This window comes from Scylla paramamosain, chromosome 47 (genome assembly GCF_035594125.1).
Source record: "Scylla paramamosain isolate STU-SP2022 chromosome 47, ASM3559412v1, whole genome shotgun sequence".
Lineage (NCBI taxonomy): Eukaryota > Metazoa > Arthropoda > Malacostraca > Decapoda > Portunidae > Scylla > Scylla paramamosain.
This window is the reverse complement of record NC_087197.1, coordinates 5,430,623-5,457,850: the sequence shown is the minus strand read 5'-3', so window position 1 is coordinate 5,457,850 and position 27,228 is coordinate 5,430,623. Positions and strand designations below refer to the sequence as shown.

Here is a 27,228-nt window from a genome sequence, read left to right as displayed (position 1 = left end):
AATATATATACATACTGAGAATCTATTCTGGCAACTACAGATCAGCTAATAAGGAAAATGTATTCAGAGAGAGAGAGAGAGAGAGAGAGAGACTAACCTGATGCACTTTCCGCCTCTGCTCCATGGTCATAAGGTGGCATGGGAGACGACCTTTAGCATCTGGCACGTATGGGCAAGCTCTGAGGTCTCTAATGAGCATTTCGGCCATGTTGTAGTGGTTGGCTTCCAGCGCGGCGTGTAGGGCAGTAGTAACCTTGGTGTGTGGGCGTTTTTCATCCCCGCTGAAACATACCCATGCGCCTGCCTTGTGGAGGAAGGCTGCTGTCACTGGACAGTTAGCGCGCGAGGCCTCAGTCAAAAGTCGACTCAAGTGCACGTGGCTGCTATTTTTAGGCCAGGCAGCCTTCCATGGCGTATGTCCTTTAATTATACTCAGCAGATCGTCGATGCCACCAACAAGAACACGGTCAACGTCCTCCAGACGACGGCGTTCCGCAAGCAGCCGGCAGCAGTAGGCCTGTGGTGACAATCAGATTAGATGACCTGGTTGGTGAACCATTTTGTAACCTACTTGATTAAATGTTGTTCTGGTATCAGGGCACCATCCAATATACGAGGAAACTATAACTATGCTAGTAAACACCATCGGGTACTCTTGAAATTGGCCCAAGATTACATCTAAGATTAAGTGTTTCTTTTTTAAAGAATTGTATTAGTTTTATACTTTCTATGTCTCCTGTTATTTTAATATTTATTATGAATGCAGATCATACCTTAATTCGTATCTGTACTGAACTTACTTGAACTGTTTATCCCTGACACACACACACACACACACACACACACACACACACACACACACACACACACACACACACACACACACTACCACTACTTACAGTACCACTACTTTTCTACTATTACTACCATTGCTTACATTGTTACTACTACTACTCTACTACTATACTAGTAATACTGCTGCTACCGCTATCACTACTTTATTATCTCAGTTGTATTTATAAAAATTTTAACTTTTTTTTCAACATTACTACTACAAGAACTGTTACTACTGCTACTACTACTACTACTACTACGATGATTCCAATAATCGATTCTAATATTTTTCTTTGCGTCTCTTAATAATGATGATTTATTGGATTGTTTTAGCTTATATAATGTACAAAGAGAAGAACATTACGATTGTTTTGATCCATACATTGTACAAGACAACAATTATAACAACAACTTAGATGTTAATCAGTTTTATATACGATCAAGAAATGTAAATCTCCCTAAATCTGTATATATTTTCCTAGATTGCCTTCCTTTATTTTATTAATAATACAGTAATCAACTTATTAACACTGAATATCAGATCAGTTTCTACCAACTTACAGTATTTTGTTGACTGTACTTTCATGTAATGGTTCTTTCACAAACTCGACTGGATTCAGATATGTCATCATTATATACTCTGCCGTAATGCAACTAATAACAAAAACAGGTACTGTGGGGGAAGTGGCCATTTATATTTCAAATATATGTACAAATTTTATAAGATTATAGACTATAATTTTCTCTACTGGAAGCTTTTATTGAAAGTTTGGGAGCTAAAGCTAAATTTAATGGAAAAGCATAATTTATATTCACAGACCTCCTCAAAGTAATATAAATAATTTCCTTAATGCATTTAATGAAACTTTGAACCTGAAAAAAAAAAAAAAATTATTGTGAAATATTTATTTTTGGAGATTTCAATTTTGATTTATTACAACATGATAATGGCAATGTGCAAGAATTTATCAACATGATGCTCACTTACTCTCTATTTCCTCTAACAACCTTGCCAACACGAGTAACTGCCACCTCAGCCACACTTACAGATCACATTTGGTCATCACAAATGAAAAATAGTGTATCAAATTATATAATTAATACAGATGAAGCTGACCGCTACCCTGTAATCTCTACATTTAAATGTGACGAATATTTTCACTCCAATCCTTCCTATAATAAAAAAAAAAAAAAAAATATTTAGTCAGGACTCCTTAGAAAAGTTTATAATATTCTTTCCCAAACTAACTGGTCAGACATAATAAATTATATTTATTCTAATAATGCTTGTAATTAAATTTATTTAAAGTTTAAAGGTTGTTTCGATCAGTGTTTTCCAGAAAAAATAAATAAATAGTAAAAAAGAACGTAGTCCACACATTACACAGGCTTTGAAAATGTCAGAAAAAAAAAAACGAAAATTTTGCACACAGATGGCGTTTAACATTCAGAGAACATTATGAAATTTATATTAACGTCACTTTTGAAAGCTGCAAAAAATAAATACAACCAAAACCACTTGATTAATAACCAGGGTAATCCAAAATCATATTGGAAATCTATAAATCATATTCTTGGTAGATCCTCTGATGCGAAAAATAAAACATTTGAATTAAAACCTTTGTCATGACATTCCTAATAAATTCAATGACCATTTTTTGAAGGTTGGGGACAGAACCAAGATACTGTAGGAGATGCATATATGAAATATTTATATACCTCGCCTAATTATTCTCTATTTATCACCTGTTACTAATATAAAATTGAAAACTACCAAAAGGCATTAAGAACCTCTTCTTCTGCTCTTGACGAAATACCTCCTACTGTTTTAAAATACACATATAGCCTAATTTCCATGCCATTAACTCGCATAGTAAATCCCTCTTTAAAGAAAGGATTTTTTTTTTTCCGGATGAACTTAAGAGAGCCAAAATGATCCCACTATTAAAATCAAGAAATAGAAATTACATACTACACCACATCCTATACGACTCCTACACCAGCCTCGGAGTCCCCGTCTCGGGAGGAGACCACAAGTGTCCACAGGTCGTACTGCTCTTTTGATAACGAGCCTAAGTGTCTTGACACCCGCCACAAATTTTTTTCTTCATTAACTTCTGAAACATTCACGGTCTAAAATCTAATTGCCAATTTGTAGAACATCACCTCTCTTCTTTTAAACCTCATCTTCTTTTCCTCACTAGAACTCGGGTGTCTGAGGTAACTGACAGTAGCCCCTTTTCTGTTCCCTCCTACTTTTTCTATCCTCATTTTCAATCCAAAGCTGGATGTTGCGATTATGTGTGCAACGACTTAACCTGCTCTCGTGCCCTCGCTCTTGAATCTTTCGAGTTTTCCACCATCAGGCTATGACTACAGAGTCGCTCTCAAACTAAATTTATCTGCGTTGTATATCTCTCACCTAACTCCTCTGACTATAAGAAATTCTTTGACTACTTAACTTCCAAAGTGGAGCACATTCTGACCCTCTTCCCTTTTGCAGAGATCTCCATTCTTGGAGACTTCAATGTTCACCACCAGCTTTGGCTTTCCTCTCCCTTCACTGACCATCCTGCTGAACTAGCCTTCAACTTTGCTATCATCCACGACCTAGAGCAATTGGTGCAACACCCTATTCGTATTCCTGACCGTCTTGGAGATAAGCCCAACGTTCTTGACCTTTTCGTGACCTCTAATCCTTCTGCTTATGCTGTCCACCCTCTTTTCTCCATTGGGCTCCTCCGATCACAGTATCATATCTGTATATTGTCCTATCGCTCCAGTCCCTCCTCAGGATCCCCCTAAGCGAACGTGCCTCTGCCGTTTCGCCTCTGCTAGCTGTGGGATATGAGAAGGTATTTTGCTGATTTTCCTTGGAATGACTATTGCTTTCGTGTCAAAGACCCGTCTTTTTGTGCCGAGCGCATAACAGAGGTAATAGTGTCTGGCATGGAGGCGTACATTCCTCACTCTATTTCTCGAACTAAACTTTCCAAACTTTGGTTTAATAGAACTTGTTCTCATCCTATACATGATGGAGAGATGGCCCACAAAACGTACTTAAGCCTTCATCACCAGAATCTCATGCACTTTATATTTTTGTTCGGAAACATGCCAAGTCTGTTTTCCAACTAGCCAAAAACTCCTTGAAAGTGTCAAAATCTTTCAAGGTCTAAGTCTCCTCTTTTCCTGAAACAGCACTATGTGGGTCGCCTCACAGGGGACGAATGAAGGGTGGTTCTGCACCTCGCCATTCCCAATGAAGTCAACGTTTTATTTTCATCGTTATTTTTCAATAAGTTGTGGTGACCCCACACGACAGTATATATATTGTACTACTTCGAAAGAAGAAAGAAGAAAAGAAAAAGGTAAGAAGAAAGGAAGAGAAGATAGAATAAATAAGAAAGAAGAAATGGAGAAGACGGATGAACTAGAGAGAAAACAAGCGGTCACCCCACCGGGAAGGTCATTAGCACTTGATAGCGAGGGAGCCGAGGAAAAAAATAAACATGAGAGCAGGACACAAACAATTCAAAACAGGAAGAAAGCCATAAACCGCTGGAGAAGACAGCCTGGCTCAAAAGGGGAATAACGGTATTATGTTGGGGACACCTACTTAAGCTCGCCTCCAAACTGCCCGTATACTTTGATTGGCGTTCTGCATCAAGTGCCACGCCTGTGTACGGATCATAAGCGTAAATAAGCAACGTGAATAGTAGATATGTTATGTAAATGGAGATAATTTTCTGAGAGAAATAGGCAGTCCCAAACAACTGTATGTGAATAGTGACAGAGAAAAATAGACAGTAGCAGACAGACGGTGATATTCCTGTCTCACAACATCTTCCTCCAAGTAAAACTTAGCAGATCCAAGGTACCTCGAGACCTCCCTTGGACCTTTCCCTTGGGACATAATTAAGAACATAAGAACATAAGAAATAAGGGAAGCTGCAGGAAGCGACCAGGCTTACACGTGGCAGTCCCTGTATGAAATATACCTACCTGTTTCCATCTATTATCCCCATCCATAAACCTCTCTAATCTTCTCTTAAAGCTCTCTAGTGTCCTAGCACTAACAACATGATTACTGAGTCCGTTCCACTCATCTACCACTCTATTTGTGAACCAATTTTTTCCTATCTCCTTCCTAAACCTAAATTTTTCAAGCTTGAACCCGTTATTTCTTGTTCTACCCTGATTGCTGATCCTAAGAATTTTGCTTACATCCACCTTGTTATAACCCTTATACCACTTAAAGACTTCTATCAGCTCCCCTCTTAACCTACGTCTCTCTAAAGAATGTAAATTTAACAACTTTAATCTCGCCTCGTAAGGAATACTCCTCATCCCCTGTATCCTTTTAGTCATTCTCCTCTGTACTGATTCTAATAGACCTATATCTTTCCTGTAATGTGCGGACCAGAACTGCACAGCGTAGTCTAGATGAGGTCTGACCAGCGCCAAGTATAACTTTAATATTACTTCCGGCCTTCTACTTTTAACACTCCTAAAAATTAATCCTAGTATCCTATTTGCCCTGTTTCTGACCTCTATGCATTGTTTTCCTAGACGGAGTTCAGAGCTAACTATAACTCCTAAATGTTTCTTCGTACCCTGTACCTACCAGAGTTTGGTTGTTTAATGTGTAACTACTGTGTGGGTTTCCTCTACCTACGCTAAGTACTTTGCATTTATTGATATTAAACTGCATTTGCCATCTGTCCATCCATTCATTCATCCTATCTAAATCTACCTGCAAGGCGATGGCATCCGATTCTGACCTAATTAATCTACCTATCTTTGTGTCATCCGCAAATTTACTAACATCACTACTAATTCCACTATCCAAGTCACTGATATAATTAGAAATAACAATGGCCCTAATACTGATCCCTGTGGCAACTAACCCACTCGGATTTAGAGCCGTTTATTACAACTCTGTCGCCTGTCGCTAAGCCATGACCCTATCCAGCCTAACACCTTCCCATCTATCTCGTGTGCCCTAACCCTTTCTCAGGAGCCTTTGATGGGGTACCTTGTCAAATGCTTTACTAAAGTCCAGATATAAGATGCCATAATTATCTCCATTATCTACTGCCTAGTACACTTTACTGTAAAAACTTAACAATTTGTCAGGCAAGACTTCCGCTTCGTGAAGCCATGCTGTGATTGATTTATCAAGTTGTGTTTGTCTAAATGTTTCCTAATGTTCCTCGCTATTATTGACTCTAATGTTTTACCTACAACTGAAGTTAAGCTGACAGGTCTATAGTTAGACGCTAAAGTTTTATTCCCTTTCTTAAAGATGGGTATTACATTAGCCTGCCTCCACATTACTGGTACCTCACCTGACTCAAGTGATTTCCTAAAGACAGAAACTAACGACTCACTAATAACCTCTTTGCATTCCTTAAGTACTCTGGGATATATTTCATCTGGTCCTGGTGTCTTGAATTTTTTTTTTTTTTAGCCTATCTATCTCCTGTTCCACTATCTTCCTAATTATGGAAATATCTGTCAGTTTCTCATTCTCATCTGCTCTAAACATCTGTTCACTACCTGGCGTATCCTGCATGTTTTCCTGGGTGAAGACAGTTAAAAAATACTCATTCAGAAGTTTACTAATCTCCTCCCCAGAACTAACCAGCTCCCCATCTGCTGCCTTTAATGGACCTATAGTATCTTTATTCTTCGTCCTGTATACCTGATAAAATCCCTTGGGGTCCGTCTTCCCCCTGGCTGGCTACCTTTAATTCATAATTGCCCTTTGCTTTTCTCGTTAACTTCCTGACTGTTCTAATTCATTATATTGTGACCTTAAAACTTCTTCACCTGCCCTTAATTTTTTATATATACTTCTCTTACGCCCTATATAATGTTTTAACCTAGCAGTCATCCAATTAGGGTCATTTTCTGTGATCTTATTGCCCTATACGGGATATATGCTAACTGACCCGTATGAACTTTACGAAATATTTATGCAGTTCATCTACATTTACTTCACTTAATCCCCCCATCTCGGCCCCTACCATCCTCTCCACTCCCTCATCTAGTCGATTCGACCTCACCTCTCATTTCAGCATGACCTGACATTCCAACATACACCTATCTCCCCCTCCCTCTCTCCTCCGCCCCTTCCGGACACATCTTCCCTCCTCTTGTCCTACACCCTCACACCTGACCTCACCTCTCTCATCTTGCCTTATCTCTCTCAACTCCGTCCCGGACCTGACCTCACCCTGCATCCATTGCCAGTCAATTCCTTGGAGGTACCTTTTTAATTCCTCAAAATCTGCTCTCCAAAAGTCAGGTATTTTACTAGTGTTTTTGCTTCTAAAAGTTTCTTCCCATTTTAAATTGTACCTAATTTCCCTATGGTCACTGTTACCTAGCCGTCCTCCAACCTTTACCTGCGTGATTGCTTCCTCCCTGTTAGTAAGAATTAAATCTAGATTATTATTCCCCCTTGTTGGTTCTACGACTACCTGTTTAAAAAAAATTATCCTGAATTACCTTGAGAAATTCCTCTACTTTCCCTGTTACCCATCATCAGGCTCCAGTCGATATTCCTAAAATTAAAATCTCCTGCCGCATATGCCTGACTGTACCTGCCTGCTCTATTTATTTCCTGCCACAGTGAGGTGTTAATTCCCTTTGTACTGGTCGGTGGTCTGTACACTACTCCCAGTACTACTGATTGTGATCCTTCCTTAATATCTACCCATATCGACTCTGCTTTGTTATCTGTCTTAATTCTACTATTAGTACAACACTGTAATGTGTCCCTAACGTATAACGCGACCCCTCCTCCTCTCCTGTTTTCCTTATCTTTATAGAACAATGTATAACCATCAATCTTAGCCTCTGGATTAAATACTTTTAACCTCTGGATTAAATACTTCATTATATCGTCATTTATGCATAATGACGTGCTAATATATTGTCACTGGCGTATAATACGTGAATTTCAGTCATCCTCGACCAGTATATGAGGAAATATTTAAAGACACAAACACGTTTACAAGACTTTAGTGTAGAAGTAAAGAAATAAGGTCATGTTTTCCTGCAGGGTGTCTGTCACGTTTATTTACAGTGTAAAGGATGTTCGGTAAAGTAAAACGTATGAGGGAGAATTGTGATCAGATTAAGAAGTACATATTGTTTATTTATAAGTGGAAGTAGAAGAACTATGAAATATTCGGTATTTCAAGTTATACGCTTTTCGCATGGAAGAAGCGGCACCATCGCGTGTTCCAACAATGTCGTCAGCTGATGCCTGGTCCACCTCCACATTAATTCGCTTTCTCCCGTCCTTATTTCGTACATGAGGTAAGTAGTACATGAATATTCATCTCCTGTGCTTGTAGGAAGCTTTATACATGGAAGTTACTCAGATTTCTTGCTTACAAAGGACAGAGGATGCTTTAGCATGTTCATGGGCGAGCTTCCTGAAGCTGCCAACCCACTTGTATATTTCGCATATTTTTTGCCTATTGCCATGATCCACGGGTTGCTTGCGCTCTTGACTGCCCGGCACTGCCGCATGGCAGTCCGGTACCATTCCTCCTCAGTGGAAGAGAGGGCTAGTCGTCCCTACCTGGAAAGGGGAATGGGACCGCCAGGACTGCAACAAATACCGTGGTATTACGCTGTTCAGTGTGCCAGGCAAGGTCCTTGCCTTAAGAAGTAACTGGAACTTGAAAGCGTAGTGCAGTCTAGAAATCAAGTATCTTGTTAAAGGAGTAGGATGTTTATTTGATGTTTTATGGTGTACGAAAATTTACTTAAATATGGAATATTTATGGAAATTGATGTGATACTGATGTGTGTTTTTCAAACTGAGCATTAATTGCACCGACTGAATATTAAATGTATTTATGAATGTTATATTATGTGTTCTTACACGATGATTGCATTAAATATTGAAAATATTGAAGAAATGTTAAATAAAACCAAATAACTTTGAATGAACAGAAGATGAATGCAAGTGAGGAATTTTGACTTGTAAGAAATGTAAATAATTAGTAGTTATTAATTAAGATATGAAAATGTTTGAGTTTTCATTAGACTTTATACACCAACACCATGCAATATCACGATCTACAACAAAATATATGATACATTTCCAACTTATATTCCTTCAAATTACCTTATAAGCATGTATTACTAGATAACACATATTTGCCCACGTAAAACTTGGTGATTGGTGAGAGTTCAGAAAAGCAGCACGTCACCGTCTCACTGGGCTGGGTCAGACTGGCTGGGTGAGTGTTGCCTTTTTCCATGAGTTTAACTTTTTTTTTTTTTTTCATTAAATGAGTGACACTTTTCCCACGTGCATTTCTTCAGGTTACCACCTAAATATAGTCATACATAACGTAGTTGGCAACCTTAAAACTGCTACAAGGGAATACCATTTTCCCAGCAACACTACATACAATATTTCTCACGTTTATTTATTGATGTATAGATATATATGCATTATGACTAACTTTTGTGGGATACCATAATATTTACAAGATGAGAATATTTACTATTTCTCCGTCTTATTTCTAACACCTTTTAAATGTATCACAGAAGTTACTTAGCGTAATTTTAGGAAAATTGGCAGCGCTGACCCCACCCTAGCCGCCAAATTAGTTTGGACTTACTATAAAGGTATAAGAATGATGATGGGGCGCTCACAGGCTGTCTGCTGAAAGGACAAAGGCTCACAGGAACAAATAATTGCAAATCCACATAACCAAGAAAATTGAGATATAGTTATTTGATTGGTCTAACTTGAATATTTGACGGAGCATGTTGTGACACGATAGAAGCTGTATTTTTTTGCGAATTTTATTTATTAATTAATTAATTTATTTATTTATTTTATTTAATTGTTTATTTATTTTTTTTTCTACCCGATTTACGTCAAAAGTTCAGATGTATACGATTCCCTTTTGACGATAATCGCGTCGCAGTGAGTGAAAGGGTTAGGTGTCCCGCTGCAGGGTAACGTAACTGCTGATGTGGCAACTCCAACAATTGGTCCTCTTATGTTTTCTAAAACGTCTTTTGAGTATTTATCTGTTCGTCTACGCTTTCAACGTGAGGTTTTGTTGACAGACAAAAATAAGAGAATGCGAATACTCACATTGTTGAGAGCGGCAAGAATCGTGGGGGTCGTATCGGGGCTCTGCCACGCCACCTGCAGCAGTCCAGCGGAAAGCAGCGCGCCTTTAGCCAGCAGCAGGTTTACAATCCGGACACGGTTTGTAGTAACAGCGAGCTGGAGTGCAGACAGAGATTGCCTGCCTAGTAGCTCAGTGGGTGTGCCTTTACACAGGAGGCGGGAAACTAGTTGAACGTCGTCCCCTATACTAATTGTTGAGAGAAGAGTTTCATACAGCTGTTCAGGCGTCGAATTGTCCTGCGGAAGATTAGAAGGATCTGTGTGAAACGTAGAAACAGAGGAAAACTGTATGGCTGATCATTCCAAACACGGAGAAATTCACGGCCTGACGCCATTCTAGAGATAGAAAAACTGGAAAACAGTGATGATAACACCAGGAAAAGGAAGGAAAGAGAGAAAGAAAGGAAGATGGAAGATGTGGTGATTTCATATGCAATAATCTAAGATAAATGTAATTGTTTTTATGTAAAAGAAACTAGCCAAAGAAGAAAAGAAGGAAAGAACCCCGCTCATTTGCCGTGTGTGTGGACTGCTCTTCTAGCATCGATCCTCAGTCTTGATACACTCTCAACTTTTTCTTCATTAACATTAACATTAATATCTGCAACATTTGCGGCCTCAGATTTAATTTTCAATCTGTGGAGCATCACCTCTCCTCTATTAAACTTTATCTGCTTTTCCTCAACGAAACACAGGAAGGTAGCTGACAGCTGACCTTAACTTGCTCTCGTGCCCACGCTCTTGAACCTACCGAATTTTCTACCATCTGGCTTCGACTACAGTCACTCTCAAACTAAATTTATCTCTGTAGCATACCTTTCACCTCTCCTCTGAATATAAAAGAAAGTCTGGCAACTTAACTTGAAAGTGGAGCACATCGCGGAGATCTCCATTTTTCAAGACTTCAGTATTCACCACCAACTTTAGTTTTCCGATCTCATTACTAACATTACGCATAACATTCTTGACATTTTCCTAACCTCTAATTGTTCTACTTATGCTGCCACTGTCTTATCCGTTGGGTTCCTCCGATCATTGCCTCAAACCTGTATCTTGCCCTATCGCTCCAATCCCTTCTCAGGATCCCCAAAAGCAGAGTTGGGTCTGGCGTCTTGCATCTGTTAATTGTTGTGACCTGAGGAGGTATTATTCTGGTTTTCCTTGGAATGATTACTGCTTCCACGTCAAAGACCCGTCTCTGGGCTGAGCGCATAACAGAGCTGAGAATGTTTGGCATGGAGGCGTACATTTCTCACTCTTTCTCTCGCCTTAAACCTTCCAAACCATGGTTTAACACAGCCTGTTCTCGTACTATATACATGATAGAGAGGCTGCCTTCCATCACTCGAATCTCATGCACTTTATATTTCTGCCCGTTCTCCAACAAGTCAAAAATTCCTTTATCAATAGAAAATGTGGAAATTTTTCTAAATCTAACTCTCATCGTGATTTCTGGCACCTAGCCAAAATGTCTTTAATAAATTTACCTATTCCTCATATCCTCCTTTATTTAAACCTGATGGCATCACTCCTATCTCTAAAGTTGAACTTTTCATTCAACCTCTTATTAAAACCTTACCTTGGATGATTCAGGGCCTGTTCCTTCCTCTCCTCAACTCTCCGACTATTTCATGCTATCCATTAAGACCAATCGGAATTATGTTTTCCATGGCTTTGCTGGCCTTAATCCTCGAAAGCCTTATGGATCTGATGGGGTCTCTCCTCTTGTTCTCCGAAAATGTGCCTCCGTGCTTGCACCCTTACCCAGTCAAACTCCTCCAACTCTGTCTATCAACATCTTCCTGCCCTTATCGCTGGAAGTTTGCATCCTGTTCCTAAAAAAAGATTTCATTTCCTGTCTCTCTAAACTTTTTGAATCCATCCTCAACAGGAAGTTTCTTAAACATTTATTATTTCACAACCAAATACCAGATCGCCAGTATGGGTTCCATCGTGGCCGCTATACTGGTGATCTGGCTTTCTTTAATGAGTCTTGGTCATTCTGTTGCCTTAGATATCTCAAAAACATTTTGCTAGTGTCTGGCACAAAGCTTTGATTTCCAAACTACCCTCCTATGGCTTCTATCCTTTTCTCTGTATCTTCATCTCAAGTTTCCTCTTTGACCGTTCTATTGCTGCTGTGGCAGACGTTCATTGTTCATCTCCCACATCTATTAACTGTGATGTTCTTCAGGGTTCTGTTCTGTCACACACTCTTTTTCCTATTATTCATCAATATTCTTCTAAGCCAAAATTTATTGTCTTATCAACCCCTCTCCTCTAACTGAATGTCTTCAGCCTCTCTCTCATCACTACAGTGTTGAATATTAAATGCTCTTCTGATCTTGCTAATTGCATGCCTCTCCTCCTACAGCAGCCTCGCTACACAAGACTTTCTACTTTCTCTCACCCCTATTCTGTCCACTTCTGTAATGTGAGTTAATCAGTATTCTCAATCATTGATCCCTTTCTCTGGTAAACTCTGGAACTCCCTGCCTGCTTCAGCATTTCCTCCTTCCTATGACTTGAGCTCTTTCAAGAGGGAGGTTTCAAAACCCTTATCCTCCGTCGCTTTATTTTTCCAGTTCGAGAATCTTTTAGGGAACTGGCACTCAAGTGGGCCTTTTTCTTTTACAGTATTTTTGTTGCCCCTCGCCAGTGGCTCTTTAGCATAAAAAAAAAAAAAAGAAGAAAGATATCGTTCTCACGTTACCTTAACGTGTACCGACTCTTGGCAAGCGCGTACACCATACAAGTGTCCCCTTGCCCTGCACCATAAGTTACTGTCAAAGCCACACAGGTTTATGGACCGGATGTGGTTCCACCTATTATTCTCTGAAACTGTGTTTCCGTGCTTGCACCTTGCCTAGTCAAACACCTCCGTTTATCAACATCTTCCTTTACTTCTTGCTGGAAGTTTGCCTACATTGAGCCTGTTCCTGAAAAAGGGTGACCGTTCTAATCCCTCAAACTACCGTCCTATTGCTTTAATTTCCCGCCTCTCTAAAGTTTTTAAATCTATCCTTAACAGGAAGATTCTCAAACATCTATCACTTCACAACCTTCTATCTGATCGACAGTATGGGTTCCGTCAAGTTTGCCCTACTAGTGATCTTCTGGCTTTCTCCTTTAGAGATTTTGGTGAAACTTTTGCTGTTGCCTTAGACATATCAAAAAAGCTTTTAGCAGACTCTGGCACAAAGCTTCGATTTACAAACTATCTTCCTACGGCTTCTATTCTTCTTTCTGTAACTTCATTTCAAGTTTCCTTTCTGATCGTTTTATTACTGCTGTGCTAAACGGTCATTGTTCTTCTCCCAAGTCTAGTAACAGTGGCGTTCCTCAGGATTCTGCCCTGTCAGCCACTCTCTTCCTATTATCCATCAATGATGCTATAAACCAAACTTTTCTCCTATCCACTCTTACGCTAATGATACCACCCTGCACTTTTCCGCGTCTTTTCGTAGACGTCCAACACCTTCAGGAAGTAAACAGTTCACGCAGGGAAACCACAGAATACCTGATTTATGATCTTTCTAAAATTTGTGATTGGGGCAGAGCAAACTTAGTACTGCTTAATGCCTCAAAAACTATTTTCCTCCATCTATCACTCCTATTCTGTCCACATCTCTAATGCAAGAGTTAACCATTATCATCAATCATTCATCCCTTTCTCTGGTAAACTCTGGAGCTCTCTTCCTTCTACTGTATTTGCTCCTTATGATTTGAAGTCTTTCAAGAGGGAGGTTTCAAGACACTTATCCTTTAATTTTTGACGTCTGCTTTTGACTCTGTTCGGAGACCGCCGCCTCAGTGAGCTTTTTTTTTTTTTCTAATCATAATTTTGTTGCCCCTGGCCGGTGCCCTTCTGACATAAAAAAAAAAAAAAAAAAAGAAAAAAGAAAAAGAAAGAAAAAAAAATAAGGCGTGGACATCAAATACCGGGACCGAAACGCACGTCATGGAACTTGACACAGTGAGGTCCCTTAGGAACTCTCTTTCGACCTTGGAGCCTACAGTTTTTATGCTGCGGGTCAATATCCACTCACTTGTATGGGAACGTTTACCTCATATCGTGAAATAGATGAGAAACGAGAAGCCAACGGCATCAGTTGTGAAAGAACTTCAAGGAGTCTTACTCAACTGGTTTGTTTCCATCGCTCTCAGGATTCTGCCTGAAAATTTCTCCCTCAAGATCCAACCATTTCAGCAGACAGTGAAGCTGGCCACATGCATATGATCCAGCACTAACGCGGCGGGCAGAAAATGCTACCGCGATAATGAAAGCGTGCCGAAAAGTCTTCAGTGCATCATCAGCAATGATGATGCACCATCAGCATTATCAGCAATGAGATGGATCCTATGCGGATCCATCTCACTGATGCTCGTTCATTTACAGTTACAGTACCCCTGCCTTTTTCCCTTATTTATGCTGTCTGATATCAAGCAACAATTGGATGTCTTACTCGCCGAGGATATCATTGAGAAGGTGGACTGTCCGACGATCTGGGGTTACAGGAACGTGCCAGTAACCGAAGAAATTATCAGGTGTGAGGCTCTGTGTCTCACTCTTCTCAAGCGTTACATCAGAAGGCCAACGTGTCACTTTACGTGTCATGATGACATAGCTTCAATAGGATCCGCAGCTATATGATTGGCCAACTTCGACGGTAATATGGGATATGTTCAGATAAAACTCGCAGATGACCAGGACCCGACGTGCTTCATAACTCCGTTGGGCCGCTTCAGGTTTAGACGTGTCATCATGGGGCTGGTATCATCCGGAAATTAATACAACCAAATAAGGCACTTGGAGCCATCCCGCAGACCAAGATCGCCGAAGATGCGAATCTAGCCTATGGCACAACATACAACGAACATTTCGTACACCTCACCAACATTGTGATCCTGACTCAGTAGAACGAACCGCTCTAGCAGGATGTCTGCTGATTGTTTCTATATGGCTGGTGATATATGCCCAGAGTATGTGGTCTTGGAGGTCTTACGTGCCTGCTGTCCCATGCCATCATCAGCATACCATCTCATCCATGCCCTGCATTCTGTTTGCAGAAACAGATGTTCCGTCATTCTTAGTACTGACTGTGGTCACCAATTCGGCCAATAAACTACGCGCCGCTTCCTGACTCGATGGTGGGTGGAACCCTAGTTGTCTCCGTCACACAGCTTTGCCAGCAACAGATATGCTGTGGCCGCTGTCAAGGCAGTGAAGGGACTCATTATAACACGAACAAGAATAAGATACCTACCCCGCCCCCAATGAAAGTGACGTCCTGGTGCTTTATTGCGCTTCGCGTCATACACACCAGGGTTTCTCTCTCTCTCTCTCTCTCTCTCTCTCTCTCTCTCTCTCTCTCTCTCTCTCTCTCTCTCTCTCTCTCTCTCTCTCTCTCTCTCTCTCTCTCTCTCTCTCTCTCTCTCTCTCTCTCTCTCTCTCTCTCTCTCTCTCTTTCTGTGAGGAATGGTGACGCATTCAGCTACTGCATTATTAAAAGCAAAGTTCTTTTGACTAAACACATCTTCTTTCAGGGGCACTTTATCTATTTCAATGGGGTGGAATTACTTTCACGACATCTTTGCTGTAAACGCTGCACACATTGTGCATTTCTTTGCGTCAGTCCTGTCTCTTTAGAAATCTCTGTAGACCCAAAACCACCCTTTTGGAAAGTATCAGTCTTGTCTCTGCTCTATACACCATCGCAGCTTTTACTACTACAGTTTTGTAGAACCTGGCCTTACTCCTGACACTAATTTTCTTGTAACACAGAATACCCATTGACTGCCTCTTATTTAGCTACGCACACTATATTCTATGGCTAGTTTCAGTCTCCAGCTCTCCGCTTTGTTCCCTCTTAGATTCTAAATATTTAAAACTTTTCACGCTTTTTACTCGGTAGGTGCTCCCGTTGTCCTTATGAACCTCTTCCTGCTCTCCCTCACCTAACATTCACAGGTACTCCGTCTTTGTTCTAGTGATCTTTATTCCTCTGTCTTTCAAGGTTTGTATTCATCTCTCCAATTTGCTCTCATTTCCCTGCCTAGTCAGGTCACCAGTACGAAAAACTAAATTCCTACTAGATCCTATTCTTCTCTTGATTTATGGCACATAGCATAGTTCAGTTCTTCCTCCTCCATGTTATGAAGATGGCACCATTGCCATTTCCTGTTGCTCTATAATAAAAATCTTTCCACAGATGTCATTACATGATTCTAGGCTTGTTCCTTTGCCCGTTGCTGAATTTTTTAGAACAATGTATTTTAAGCCATCTCTCTGGCCTAGGTTCTCAGAAAATTTATGACCCTGAGGGAATCCCTCCTCTCGTTCTTCACAACTGTGATTCAATGCTTGCACGATGCTTTGTCAGTCTTGTCAATTCTATCAATCAAAGACTTGCAGCTTGATCTCTTTTATTTTTAAAACATCTGCATTAATTATTAATAGGAATATTCTGCAGTATCTATATGTTCATTATCTGTTCAAATTGTTCTTTCTCATCATCAGTACAGATTCTATATGTTCTAAAAAAAAAATGCATTTGCGTATTTCTAGCTTTCTTTACTAAATCTTTGCCATCCTCTGTTAATAATTCTAGTGAATTATTTAGGGTTGTTTTAGCCATTAGAGAATCTTTTTAATAAAGTTGTTATAAATCTTTAAATTCTGATCTTCAATCATACGTTTTCTATCTATTTATCTGCCCATTTATTTCTAGTTTCCTTACTGGGGTTCCTATCACTGCAATTGTAGACAGCCATTGTTCTCACAGATCTATAGGTAGTGGTGTTCCGTAGGGCTTTGTCCTCTCACCTACTTTCGTTAGGTTATTCGTAAATAATCAGTAAAATATTTTGCCTTATTCAATTTTATGCTGATGTCTCTATCCAACATTTCTCAACGTTATTTACCTGATGTCACACTCAAAAGGAATTAGACAGTTTAGTTAGAGAAGCCACAAAATACCTAATGCCTGACCTTTCTGACTGCACGAGTCTAACCCTTGCATCATTTAATGCTTCAAAACAATGCTTTCTTCTGTCCACTTGACCCAATCCACCAGGCAAGTATTTTTTTTTTTTTTTCAATGGCACTCTTCTGCGCTGAATATTATAAGATATCTTTTTTTTCTCAGAATTTCATCTGGTTCAAATTTGATGAAGTTCTGTAAGAGAGAGAGAGAGAGAGAGAGAATGGGGGGAGGACTGCTTCTCATATCTAATATATATATATATATATATATATATATATATATATATATATATATATATATATATATATATATATATACTGAGTTCCCCGAAGAGAGTCCAAAGTAGAAGTAAAAAATTACAGGATAAGTGTCTTGAAACCTCCCTCTCGAAAGAGTTCCTGTTAAAGAATGGAGGAAATACAGAAGCAGGCAGGGAGTTCTAGAGTTTACTAGCGAAAGGAATGAATGACTGAGAATACTGGTTAACTCTTGCATTAGAGAGGTGGATAGAATAGGGGTGAGAAAAAGAAAGATGTCTTGTGCAGCGTGGCCACGGAATGAGAGGAGGCGTGCAGTTAGGAAGATCAGAAGAGCAGTTGGCATGAGGATTGCGATAGAAGGAAAAGCAGTTGGCATGAGGATTGCGATAGAAGATAGCAAGAGATGCAACACTGCGGCGATGAGAAATAGCCCGTAGACAGTCAGTTAGAGGAGAGGAGTTGATAAGACGGAAAGGTTTTGATTCCACCCTGTCTAAAAGAGCGATATGAGTGGAACCCGTCCCATCCCCCGAACCATACATGTGAAGCATACTCCATACATGGACGGATAAGGCCCCTGTACAGAGTCAGCAGCTGAGCAAAACAGAGTCAGGCGGAGACGACTCAGAAAACTTAACTTCATAGATCTTATTTTAGTTCGAGATAAGATGTTAAGTTTCCAGTTTAGATTATAAGAAGAGGACAGACCGAGGATGTTCAGTATAGAAGAGGGGGACAGTTGAGTGCCACTGAAGAAGAGGGGATAATTTTCTGGAGGTTGTGTCGAGTTGATAGATTGAGGAATTTAGTTTTTGAGGCACAGAACAATACTAAGTTTACTCTGTCCCAATCAGAAATTTTATAGAGATTAGAAGTCAGCGTTCTGTGACTTCCCTGTGTGAATTATTTACTTTTTGAGGGGTTGTATGTCTTTGAAAAGACATGGAAAGATGGTACCATCAGTGTAGATTATATGGGATAGGACAAGAATTTTGGTTTAGAGGATCATTCATGAATAACAGGAAGAAGGTGGGTGACAGAAGCGATCCCTAGGGACCAATACTGTTAATAGACGTAGAAGACCAATGACCGTCTACCATAGCAGTAACAGAAAGGTAAGAAAGGAAAGCTGAGGTGAAGTTACAGAGAGAAGGATAGAAGCCATAGGAGAGTTATTTGGAAATCAAAGCTTTGTGCCAGACTCTATCAGAACGTTTGATATGTCTAAGGCAACAGCAAAAGTTTCATCTAAATCTCCAAAAGATGACCATGACTCAGTAGGGAAAGCCAGAAGATCACCAGTAGAGTGGCCTTGACGGAACCCATGCTGGCGATCAGATAGAAGGCTGTGAAGTGATAGATGTATAAGAATCTTATTGTTGAGGATATATTCGAAAACCTTAGATAGGCAGGAAATTAAAGCAATAGGACAGTAGTATGAGGGATTAGTACGGTCACCCATTTTTAGGAAGAGGGTGAATGTAGGCAAAAAAGAAGGAAAGGTAGATGTTCATAAATTTGAAAGAGTTTGGTTTGGCAAGGTGCAAGCACGGAGGCACAGTTTCAAAGAACAGTGAGTGATTATGAAATGGAAGACATATGAGAAAGTTAGTGGATGATAACAGAAGAGTTTAAACAAGGGTAAGATGAAGAATGGTAAAACACCAGGAGATGACGAGATTACTGTAGAAATCATCAAGAAAATAAGAAGCACTGGGCTAAACCAGATGCTGAATTTAAGTAAACAAGTCCCAGACGATTGGGCCAGAGCGATGATCTGCCCTATACACAGGAAATGTGACAGTACAGACGATGGAAATTAATGAGGCATGTTTCCGCTGTCACATATTGGAAAGATCTATGAAAGAACCCTGAAAACACGATAGAGAAGTATAGCTGAATCCAAAATTAAAGAATCGTAAAGTGGCTTTAGAGAAGGCTGAGGAACATCTCACCATATATTTACACTAAAATGCTAATTGAAGAGTATTGGAACAAACTAAAATGTATTGGTTTTATTGTCGTACAAAAAAAGCGTTTGATAGGGTTCCGAGGAATCAACTATGGCAAGCCATTGGGTATGAGAATATGAGGTACCACAAAATCTAAAAAGAACAAACAACACTATACATATATAAGAGTAAGACAAAGTGGATTGTTATATCCTCTACTGCATAATCAAGGAAGTTAGGAAGGAGCATGCATATGCTGATGATATTGCCAATAGTTGCCGACAGTTGAAAAGATCTACAATATGAAATGGAAGGATGAAACGATGTATTGAACAGTTGCAGATGAATATCACCTCCCCCCAAAAAAAAGGTGATGAGGGTTGGTAGAGGTTAGGAAGAGGGGACGAGCTGATATAAGTCAACAGTTAGCAGAGGTCGAACATTTTCAATATTTGGGAAGGAAGTTTTGCGAAACAGCCAACAGGAATTTGGGATAAGTAAAACTTCAAAATAATAATAACACCCTGAACAATAATTTGGACAATTGCATCCAAGCAGTCGAAATTAAAGTACTCAAACCGATGAATGGAGTGACAAGACACGACAGGTTAAGAAATGAGAGGACAGGATGTTAGAGTTATGTCAGTGTTACATTTAATAGAAGAATGAACGATGAGGTAGTTCGAACATGTCAAGAGGGTGCTAAATCAGACGTACCAAAAGCAAATGTCAGAGTGGGTGTCTGACGGAAGAAGACCAGTATGAAAGTGCAGGACTAGATGGACGAACAGTGTAGAAGAAGCACTTGAGTGAGCACATACAGGCCTAACACAAATCCAAGGGAATGCGATCTATAAGGACAGAGACGTGTGGAGAAGATTGGTGGATAGCTGTTGCTGACAAGGGGGTTATCCTCCCTACGAGGCGAAGGGTGATAATGGTGAGAAAACTCTAGTTTCTTTAGCGTAAAAACACACCTGCTCACACTGGTGCTGCTGTAACGTTTCCAGCACCTGTTTCTGGCCGCTGTCTCGTGCCAGGTCGGCTGGAGTCATGTTCTCGGGGGTAACCACATGAGGATTCATACCACATTGCAGACCCTTCTCCACCACCTCGGGGAGCACCCCACGCTTTGCTGCCACGTGGAGGGGCGTCAGGCCAGCTTCGTCCATCGAGTGGCCTTCATGCTTATAAGGGATGTTGTTCATTATAGCCATATTGCCTTCCATCATCCATGACACAGTATGAAGGTGGTCTTGTTTTTGATGGTTTTGCTGGATTTTCTGTGAAGAAAACAAAAATGCAGAACAACTGTAATGATGATATCACAGATTTCAAAATAATTAGTCTTGATACTTTGCAACTTATCTAACATTGTGTAATTTAGTAATGCATGAGGATGTATATGTATAATCATTCCCTTCTTTATTCCTATGTCCGTGGTTACAAATTTCACTCATATGATTGTATTTGAAAAGATTAGAATTATAACGGAAATAAATCAGATGGTGGCATATACATATATATATATATATATATATATATATATATATATATATATATATATATATATATATATATATATATATATATATATATATATATATATATATATATATATATATTTATATATATATATAATTTTTTGGTCAAGTTTTTACGGGACATCTTGATATATATATATATATATATATATATATATATATATATATATATATATATATATATATATATATAGTTACAACAACAATTTCTGGCCCCTTCTCACAGCTGTCGCAACTGAACTAATTTCCCTTAAGCACCTCATACATGGACTCAGTGCATGGCTCAAATATGGGTGTACAGAGTCACTTGTGTCTCTTGCACCTTCTTCACAACCGGTTGTAACGCCATGTTACACTAATGAGAACGCCAGTCTGTTTTATCCACTCATAGACAAGGAAATAATACAACGGCTACAACCAACTCCACCCACTAGGCAAGAATCGTCAACCACATCTAGAAAGAAGCAATTATAACGAGCGACAACACATATATGATGAAAGTATAAAACCCTGCTGAACTATCGCCCTCGTATTGAATCTCCCTGTCCAACGGCGTATTATAGCCTCTAGCCGAGTTGTATGGTTTACAGCCTTCTGGATATATATATATATATATATATATATATATATATATATATATATATATATATATATATATATATATATATATATATATATATACGAGTATATATACATAATGTTTTATCAGTAATATCGTATTGGACAGAGCTTTATTTTTGTAGTAGGAGATCATGGCGGCAAGTGAGGAGGACATATAACAAAAAACGCCAGGTCTTGGGGCTGGGTCAGCAGGGTAAGTGTCTTGGGCACGTAACGAACAAGGTCAAAAGTATGAGTCATTGGGGTCAGTGTCCTTGACACAGAACATACAGCGCCAGACATCTGGATCAGTGGGATTAGTAGTGCCTTGGGTATGAAATGAACAACATCAGACACAATGGTCTGGGTCAGTGTGGTTAGTACGCCCTCACTTTAAACTAAATAGTTAAAACATTAATGTACCAATGGTTTTTCCCATGTCCTTTTTTGTTTATTTTTTTAGTGGTCTTAACATTTTAACGTACCTATAATTTTGTTTTTAATATCAATATTTTAAACTGCAAAGTTTGTTTGTTTTTTTAAAGTTTTGTAGTGGCGCCATATGACCGCGATGTTGCGGCGCTGTAAGCTAAATCAATTAATCCACCGCCAAGCATCACAAGTGTCGGGCCCCCCCTGATGCCTGAGGCGAGTAACGTGTTGCTATAAATGACTCTGTGTTTTCAATATGTGAAAGTTTATTTGCATTCTGATCACACTAACGTGTCCATGAGAGTTTTTCCTATTTAATATAGTAATATATTTCAGCATTCAATGATTAACTGTTGAAAATAGCTGTAGAAAATAACTTTTGAAAACGTTATAAACATTTTTTTTTTCACATCTTCACAATTTAACTAGTAATATTTTTTTTTGTCAAGTTTTTACGGTACATCTTGATTTTACAGACACTGCTGAATATGATGGCGTCAGCCAAAACTGGCTGTCCCGTATATAAAGTGAGTTATGGCATATAATTCGCGCATTTTGCGTCATTCCTCAGCAACTTACCTGTATTAACGTCTACAAGACAGCAGGTAATGCGGATAGTTATGTAATGATATACCAAGACTTTATTATGCATTTGACAAGGTACCCCATTAAAAGTTCATGAACAAGGTTAGTGTGCACGGGACGGATGGGAATGTTTTAGGCTGGATAAGATCTGGATTATCACCGTACCGATTCCCCGGTCACATACTTTACAAGTTTTTACAATTAGTTTTTGGATCACTATCATCTTTAATATGCATTAGTGATACTACATAATCAATTTGCGAACTGTATCTTGTCCTATCGCTCCAATCCCTCCTCAGAATTTCCCTAAGCAGATGTTCCTCTGGTGTTTTGCCTCTGCTAATTGGAGGGACCTGAAGAAGTATTATGCTGATTTTCCTTGGAATGACTACTGCTTCCGTGTCAGAGACCCGTCTCTGAGTGCTGAGCACATAACAAAGGTGATAGTGTCTGGCATGGAGGTGTACATTTCTCATTTTTCTCTCGATCTAAACCTTCCAAACTTTGTTTTAATACAGCCTATTCTCGTGCTATAGATGATAGACAGGTGGCCCACAAAGGGTACTTGACCCTTCCATCATCTGAATGTCATGCGCTTCATATTTCTATCCGGAATCATGACAAGTCTGTTCTCCAACTAGCCAAAAACTTCATTAGTAAAAAGTGTCAAAATCTTTAAAGATCTAACTTCCCTCGTGACTTCTGGTACCTAGCCAAAAAACATTTCCAATAACTTTGCTTCTTCTTCTTTCCCTCCTTTATTTCAACTTGATGGCACCACTGCCATCTCACCTATTTCTAAAGCTGAACTCTTTGCTAAAAAAAAAACTCTACCTTGGATGATCCTCTCCTCCACCCTCTGGTTACTTCATTCTACCTATTAAAATCCTTTTCAGTGATTTTTCCATGCCCTCGCTGGCCTAAACCTTCGGAAGGCTTATGGACCTGATGGGATCCCTCCTATTGTTCTCCAAAACTGTGTATGTGAATCTTTCCTCAACAGGAAGATTCTTAAACATCGATCAGTTCATAACCCTTTATCTAATTGCCAGTATGAGTTCCGTCAAGTCCTATCTACCGATGATCTTCTGGCTTTCCTTATTGAATCTTGGTCATTCTCTTAGAAATTTGGGTGAAACAACCCTCCTACTGTTTCTATCCTTTTCTTTGTAACTTCATCTCAAGTTTCCTTTCTGACTGTTCTGTTGTTGCTGTGATAGACAGTGGTGTTCCTCAGTGATCTGTCTTGTCACCCAGAAGGAATGACCTTCTAAACCAAACTTCTTGACCTATCCACTCCTACGCTGATGATACCACCCTGCAATTTTCCACGTCTTTTCATAAACGTCGAACCCTTCAGGAAGTAAACACTTAACGCTGGGAAGCCACAGAATGCCTGACTTCTGATCTCTTAGTATTGCTCAATGCCTCAAAAACTCAGTTATTCAAAAACGCAGCCTTCCAGACAACTATCCCCCTCTTCTTCAATTACATTCAATTTTCTCCTCGGTCTGTCCTTTACTTATAGTCTAAACTGGAAACTTCACATCTCATCTCTAACTAAAACAGCTTCTATGAAACTAGACGTTCTGAGCTGTCTCCGCCAGTTTTTCTCACCTTCCCATTTGCTAACTGTACAGCGGCCTTATCCATCCATGTATGGAGTATGCTTCACATGTATGGGAGGCTGCACTCATACCGTTATTTTATACAGGGTGGAATCAAAAGCTTTTCATTTTATCAACTCCTCTCCTCTAATTGACTGTCTTCAGCCTCTTTCTCATCGCCACAATGTTGCATCTCTTGCTATCTTTTACCGCTATTTTCATGCTCTTCGCCTCTTCGCCTTCCACGGCCTCGCTGCACTTTCTCTTACTTCTATTCTGTCCACCTCTCTAATGCAAGAGTTAACCAGTATTCTCAATCATTAATTCCTTTATCTGGTAAACTCTGGAACTCCCTGTCTGCTTCTGTATTTCCAACTTTTTATGACTTGAACTCTTAAATTTTAAGAGAGTTTCAAGACACTTATCCTTCAGTTTTCGATGATTCTCTTGACATCTCTTTTGGGACTGGCACCTTAGTGGAATTTTTTTTTTTTTCCCCTTTTTCTCCTTGGCCAAAGGCTCTTGCACCTAAAGTTGCCCTGCAGACAGACTTAGACAGGATGAACGAATGGATAGATAGATGGCAAATGCAGCTTAATACTAGAAAATGCAAAATACATACGAAGAGGAAATCTACAAAATAGACACATAATAAAGAGCGAGAGGAGTACGAAAAAAAAATAGTTTAAAGTTATAGAGGCCAGAAATATAGCAGGTCGTCTATAACGGATTACCTTTAGGACCGTTACAAGTTGAAATCCTTCAGTAATATTAAAGTATATTTGGCACTAGCCACACTTAATCTAAATTATGTTGCATAGTTCTGGTACAGGAATGATACAGGTCTGCTAGGATCAGTTCAAATGAAAATTGCAAAAAATAAATAAATAAATAAATGAGATAAAAAAAAAAAAATAAACAAAATAAGGGACGAGAAGCATTCCTTACGAAAGGAAATTGAAACATTTATTTACAATCCTTACTTTGAGAGATGTAAGTTAAGATGGGACCTGGCAGAGGTCTTAAAGTGGTATCAGGGATATAACAAGAGTAACAGACATATCAGGCATATAACAAGAGTAACATAAATAAAGTCCTCATTGTCAGCAATCTTGATAAAACAAGAAATTATCGTTTCAAGCTTCTAGTTAAATTAAGAAAAAAGCAGGAGGATTGGCTTTAAAACAATGTTTAATGAATAGAATGGACTTAATAATGAGAATCTTAACACGGAGTTATTTGAGAGTTTTAAAATGAACCTTAGAAAAATTAATGGAGGGGGATGTTCGACGAAAATAGTTGGTTGTGTTTCATATAGGGACTGTCACGTCCCTGCATGAATAATAATAATAATAATGATAATAATAATAATAATAATAATAATAATAATAATAATAAAGAAGAAGAAGAAAAAGAAGAAGAAGAAGAAGAAGAAGCAGAAGAAAAGAATAATTCAATGATAATTAATTACGAGAAAAACAAAAGGAAAATCAAGAAAATTGGTAGAAAGAGGAAGAAAAGTTTTGGGAACAGTTACAAACATGTGGTCTACTTATCACATGAAAAACAAACATGTCGTCTCCTTACCACATGAAAAAGACGTTTCGAGTCATCGTTTGCAACCATAACACGCTTCTTCTTTAGATATGCCTCAACTGAGTAGCATCCAAATATCATAGCTATATCCATCGCCGTGTTTCCTGCAATGTCTTTTTGTAGCGGATCAAGGCCCCTACCCACTAAATATTTGGTCACCTCCACACTATCGCCTTTCACTGCCCAGTGGAGTGGGGTATGGCCATTTTTATCCTTGACATTGAGGTGCCAGCCCGCATATTCCAGCATCTCCACCACCACCCTGTGGCCGTGTAAGCTGGCACAGTGCACCGGTGTGATACCACTCCAGTTGGTGAAGTTGGGCGGAACCTTGGGAAGGAGCGCGGACACACATAGCAGCTGGCCACACAATGCTGCGCAGTGGAGAGCAGTTCTTCCTGTAATCCTCAGAGAGAGAGAGAGAGAGAGAGAGAGAGAGAGAGAGAGAGTATTAATAATATTCAGTAAGAAACCATAAACCTAACTGACCATAAACCATAATTGATTACACTTACAAGCGGTCAATAAGCATGTACCTAATATCTACACAAGGGATCGACGTTATTGTTGATGGAACTGCCATATTTACTTAAAGAAATATTGTAGCAGTAGCAGTAGTAGTAGTAGTAAAAGTAATAGTAGTAGTAGTAGTAAAAGTAGCAGTAGAAGTAGTAGTAGTAGTAGTAGTAAAAGTAGCAGTAGAAGTAGTAGTAGTAGTGGTGGTAGTAGTAGTAGTAGTAGTAGTAGTAGTAGTAGTAGTAGTAGTAGTAGTAGTAGCATTAGCAAGCAGTGATGATAGCAACAGTAATAGTAGTAGTAGTAGTAGTAGTAGTAGTAGTAGTAGTAGCAATAGTATAATAATAATAATAATAATAATAATAATAATAATAATAATAATGATAATAATAATAACAATAATAATAATAATAATAATAATAATAATAATAATAATAGCAATAATAATAATAACAATAATAAAAATCATTATATTAATTATAATAATAACAATAATAATAATTGTATCATCAGTCTCATGATAATTGGAATATCAATTATTTTATTTATTTGTTTATTTCTAAATTAGTTTGTGTATCAGTGTATTTATGTAGACGAGGATTAAGCTCTGTGAACGGTGCGCAAGCCGTACGTCTTGTGACGTGGCAGTGGAGAAGTGAGGCGAGGTGGCAGCAGGGTGATGAGGTGGCGACGAACGGTCAGCCAGGGTTAGTTGCTGTCCGCCCCTACCTGAAGAGTGTTGTGATGGATCACTAGATGTAATATTTATTAAAGACTTGGGATTATTCTGTTATGCTGGTATGTATGGCTATGTTTGGTTATAATAGTACTGTGTGGTGGTCTATCAGCTGGTGTTCACGTAAAACATTTGTGATGTTCATCAACAAAATAAAGCTTATGTACTAGTAGTGATGATCTTTTATGATTACAGTGTTAATGTGGTTGTGCGGCCGGCTATTAAGGGAATATTTCATGTATTACAGTTTATGAATCCAACTACTGGTTCGGAAAGTTTATGGAGGCAATCCATATGCGGCTGGAGCTTCCGTTGTGAGTTATAATTCTAATGATTATTATAAATGAAAATCAGTGTTGTTGATTGGTTGGTTATATGATTGATTTTTAATTGTACTTAGCATAT

The 27,228-nt window shown here is 39.0% G+C and overlaps 1 protein-coding gene across 15 annotated transcripts in view; it reads right to left on the bottom strand.

Moving 5' to 3' along the window:
* Positions 1 to 27,228, bottom strand: part of LOC135095001 (ankyrin-2-like) — a 195,925-nt gene that overhangs the window by 39,174 nt on the left and 129,523 nt on the right. For 13 of the 15 annotated variants that reach the window (XM_063995586.1, XM_063995587.1, XM_063995588.1 and 10 more), the window contains 4 exons: positions 25,563 to 25,969; positions 20,185 to 20,490; positions 9,971 to 10,246; positions 98 to 517 (listed from right to left, as the gene is read on the bottom strand). In XM_063995586.1, coding sequence (XP_063851656.1) covers positions 98 to 517; positions 9,971 to 10,246; positions 20,185 to 20,490; positions 25,563 to 25,969 — 1,409 coding nt within the window. Of the gene's footprint in view, positions 1 to 97; positions 518 to 9,970; positions 10,247 to 20,184; positions 20,491 to 25,562; positions 25,978 to 26,718; positions 26,817 to 27,228 lie in introns of all 15 variants that reach the window. The other 2 variants (XM_063995592.1, XM_063995593.1) reach the window with 2 other exon arrangements.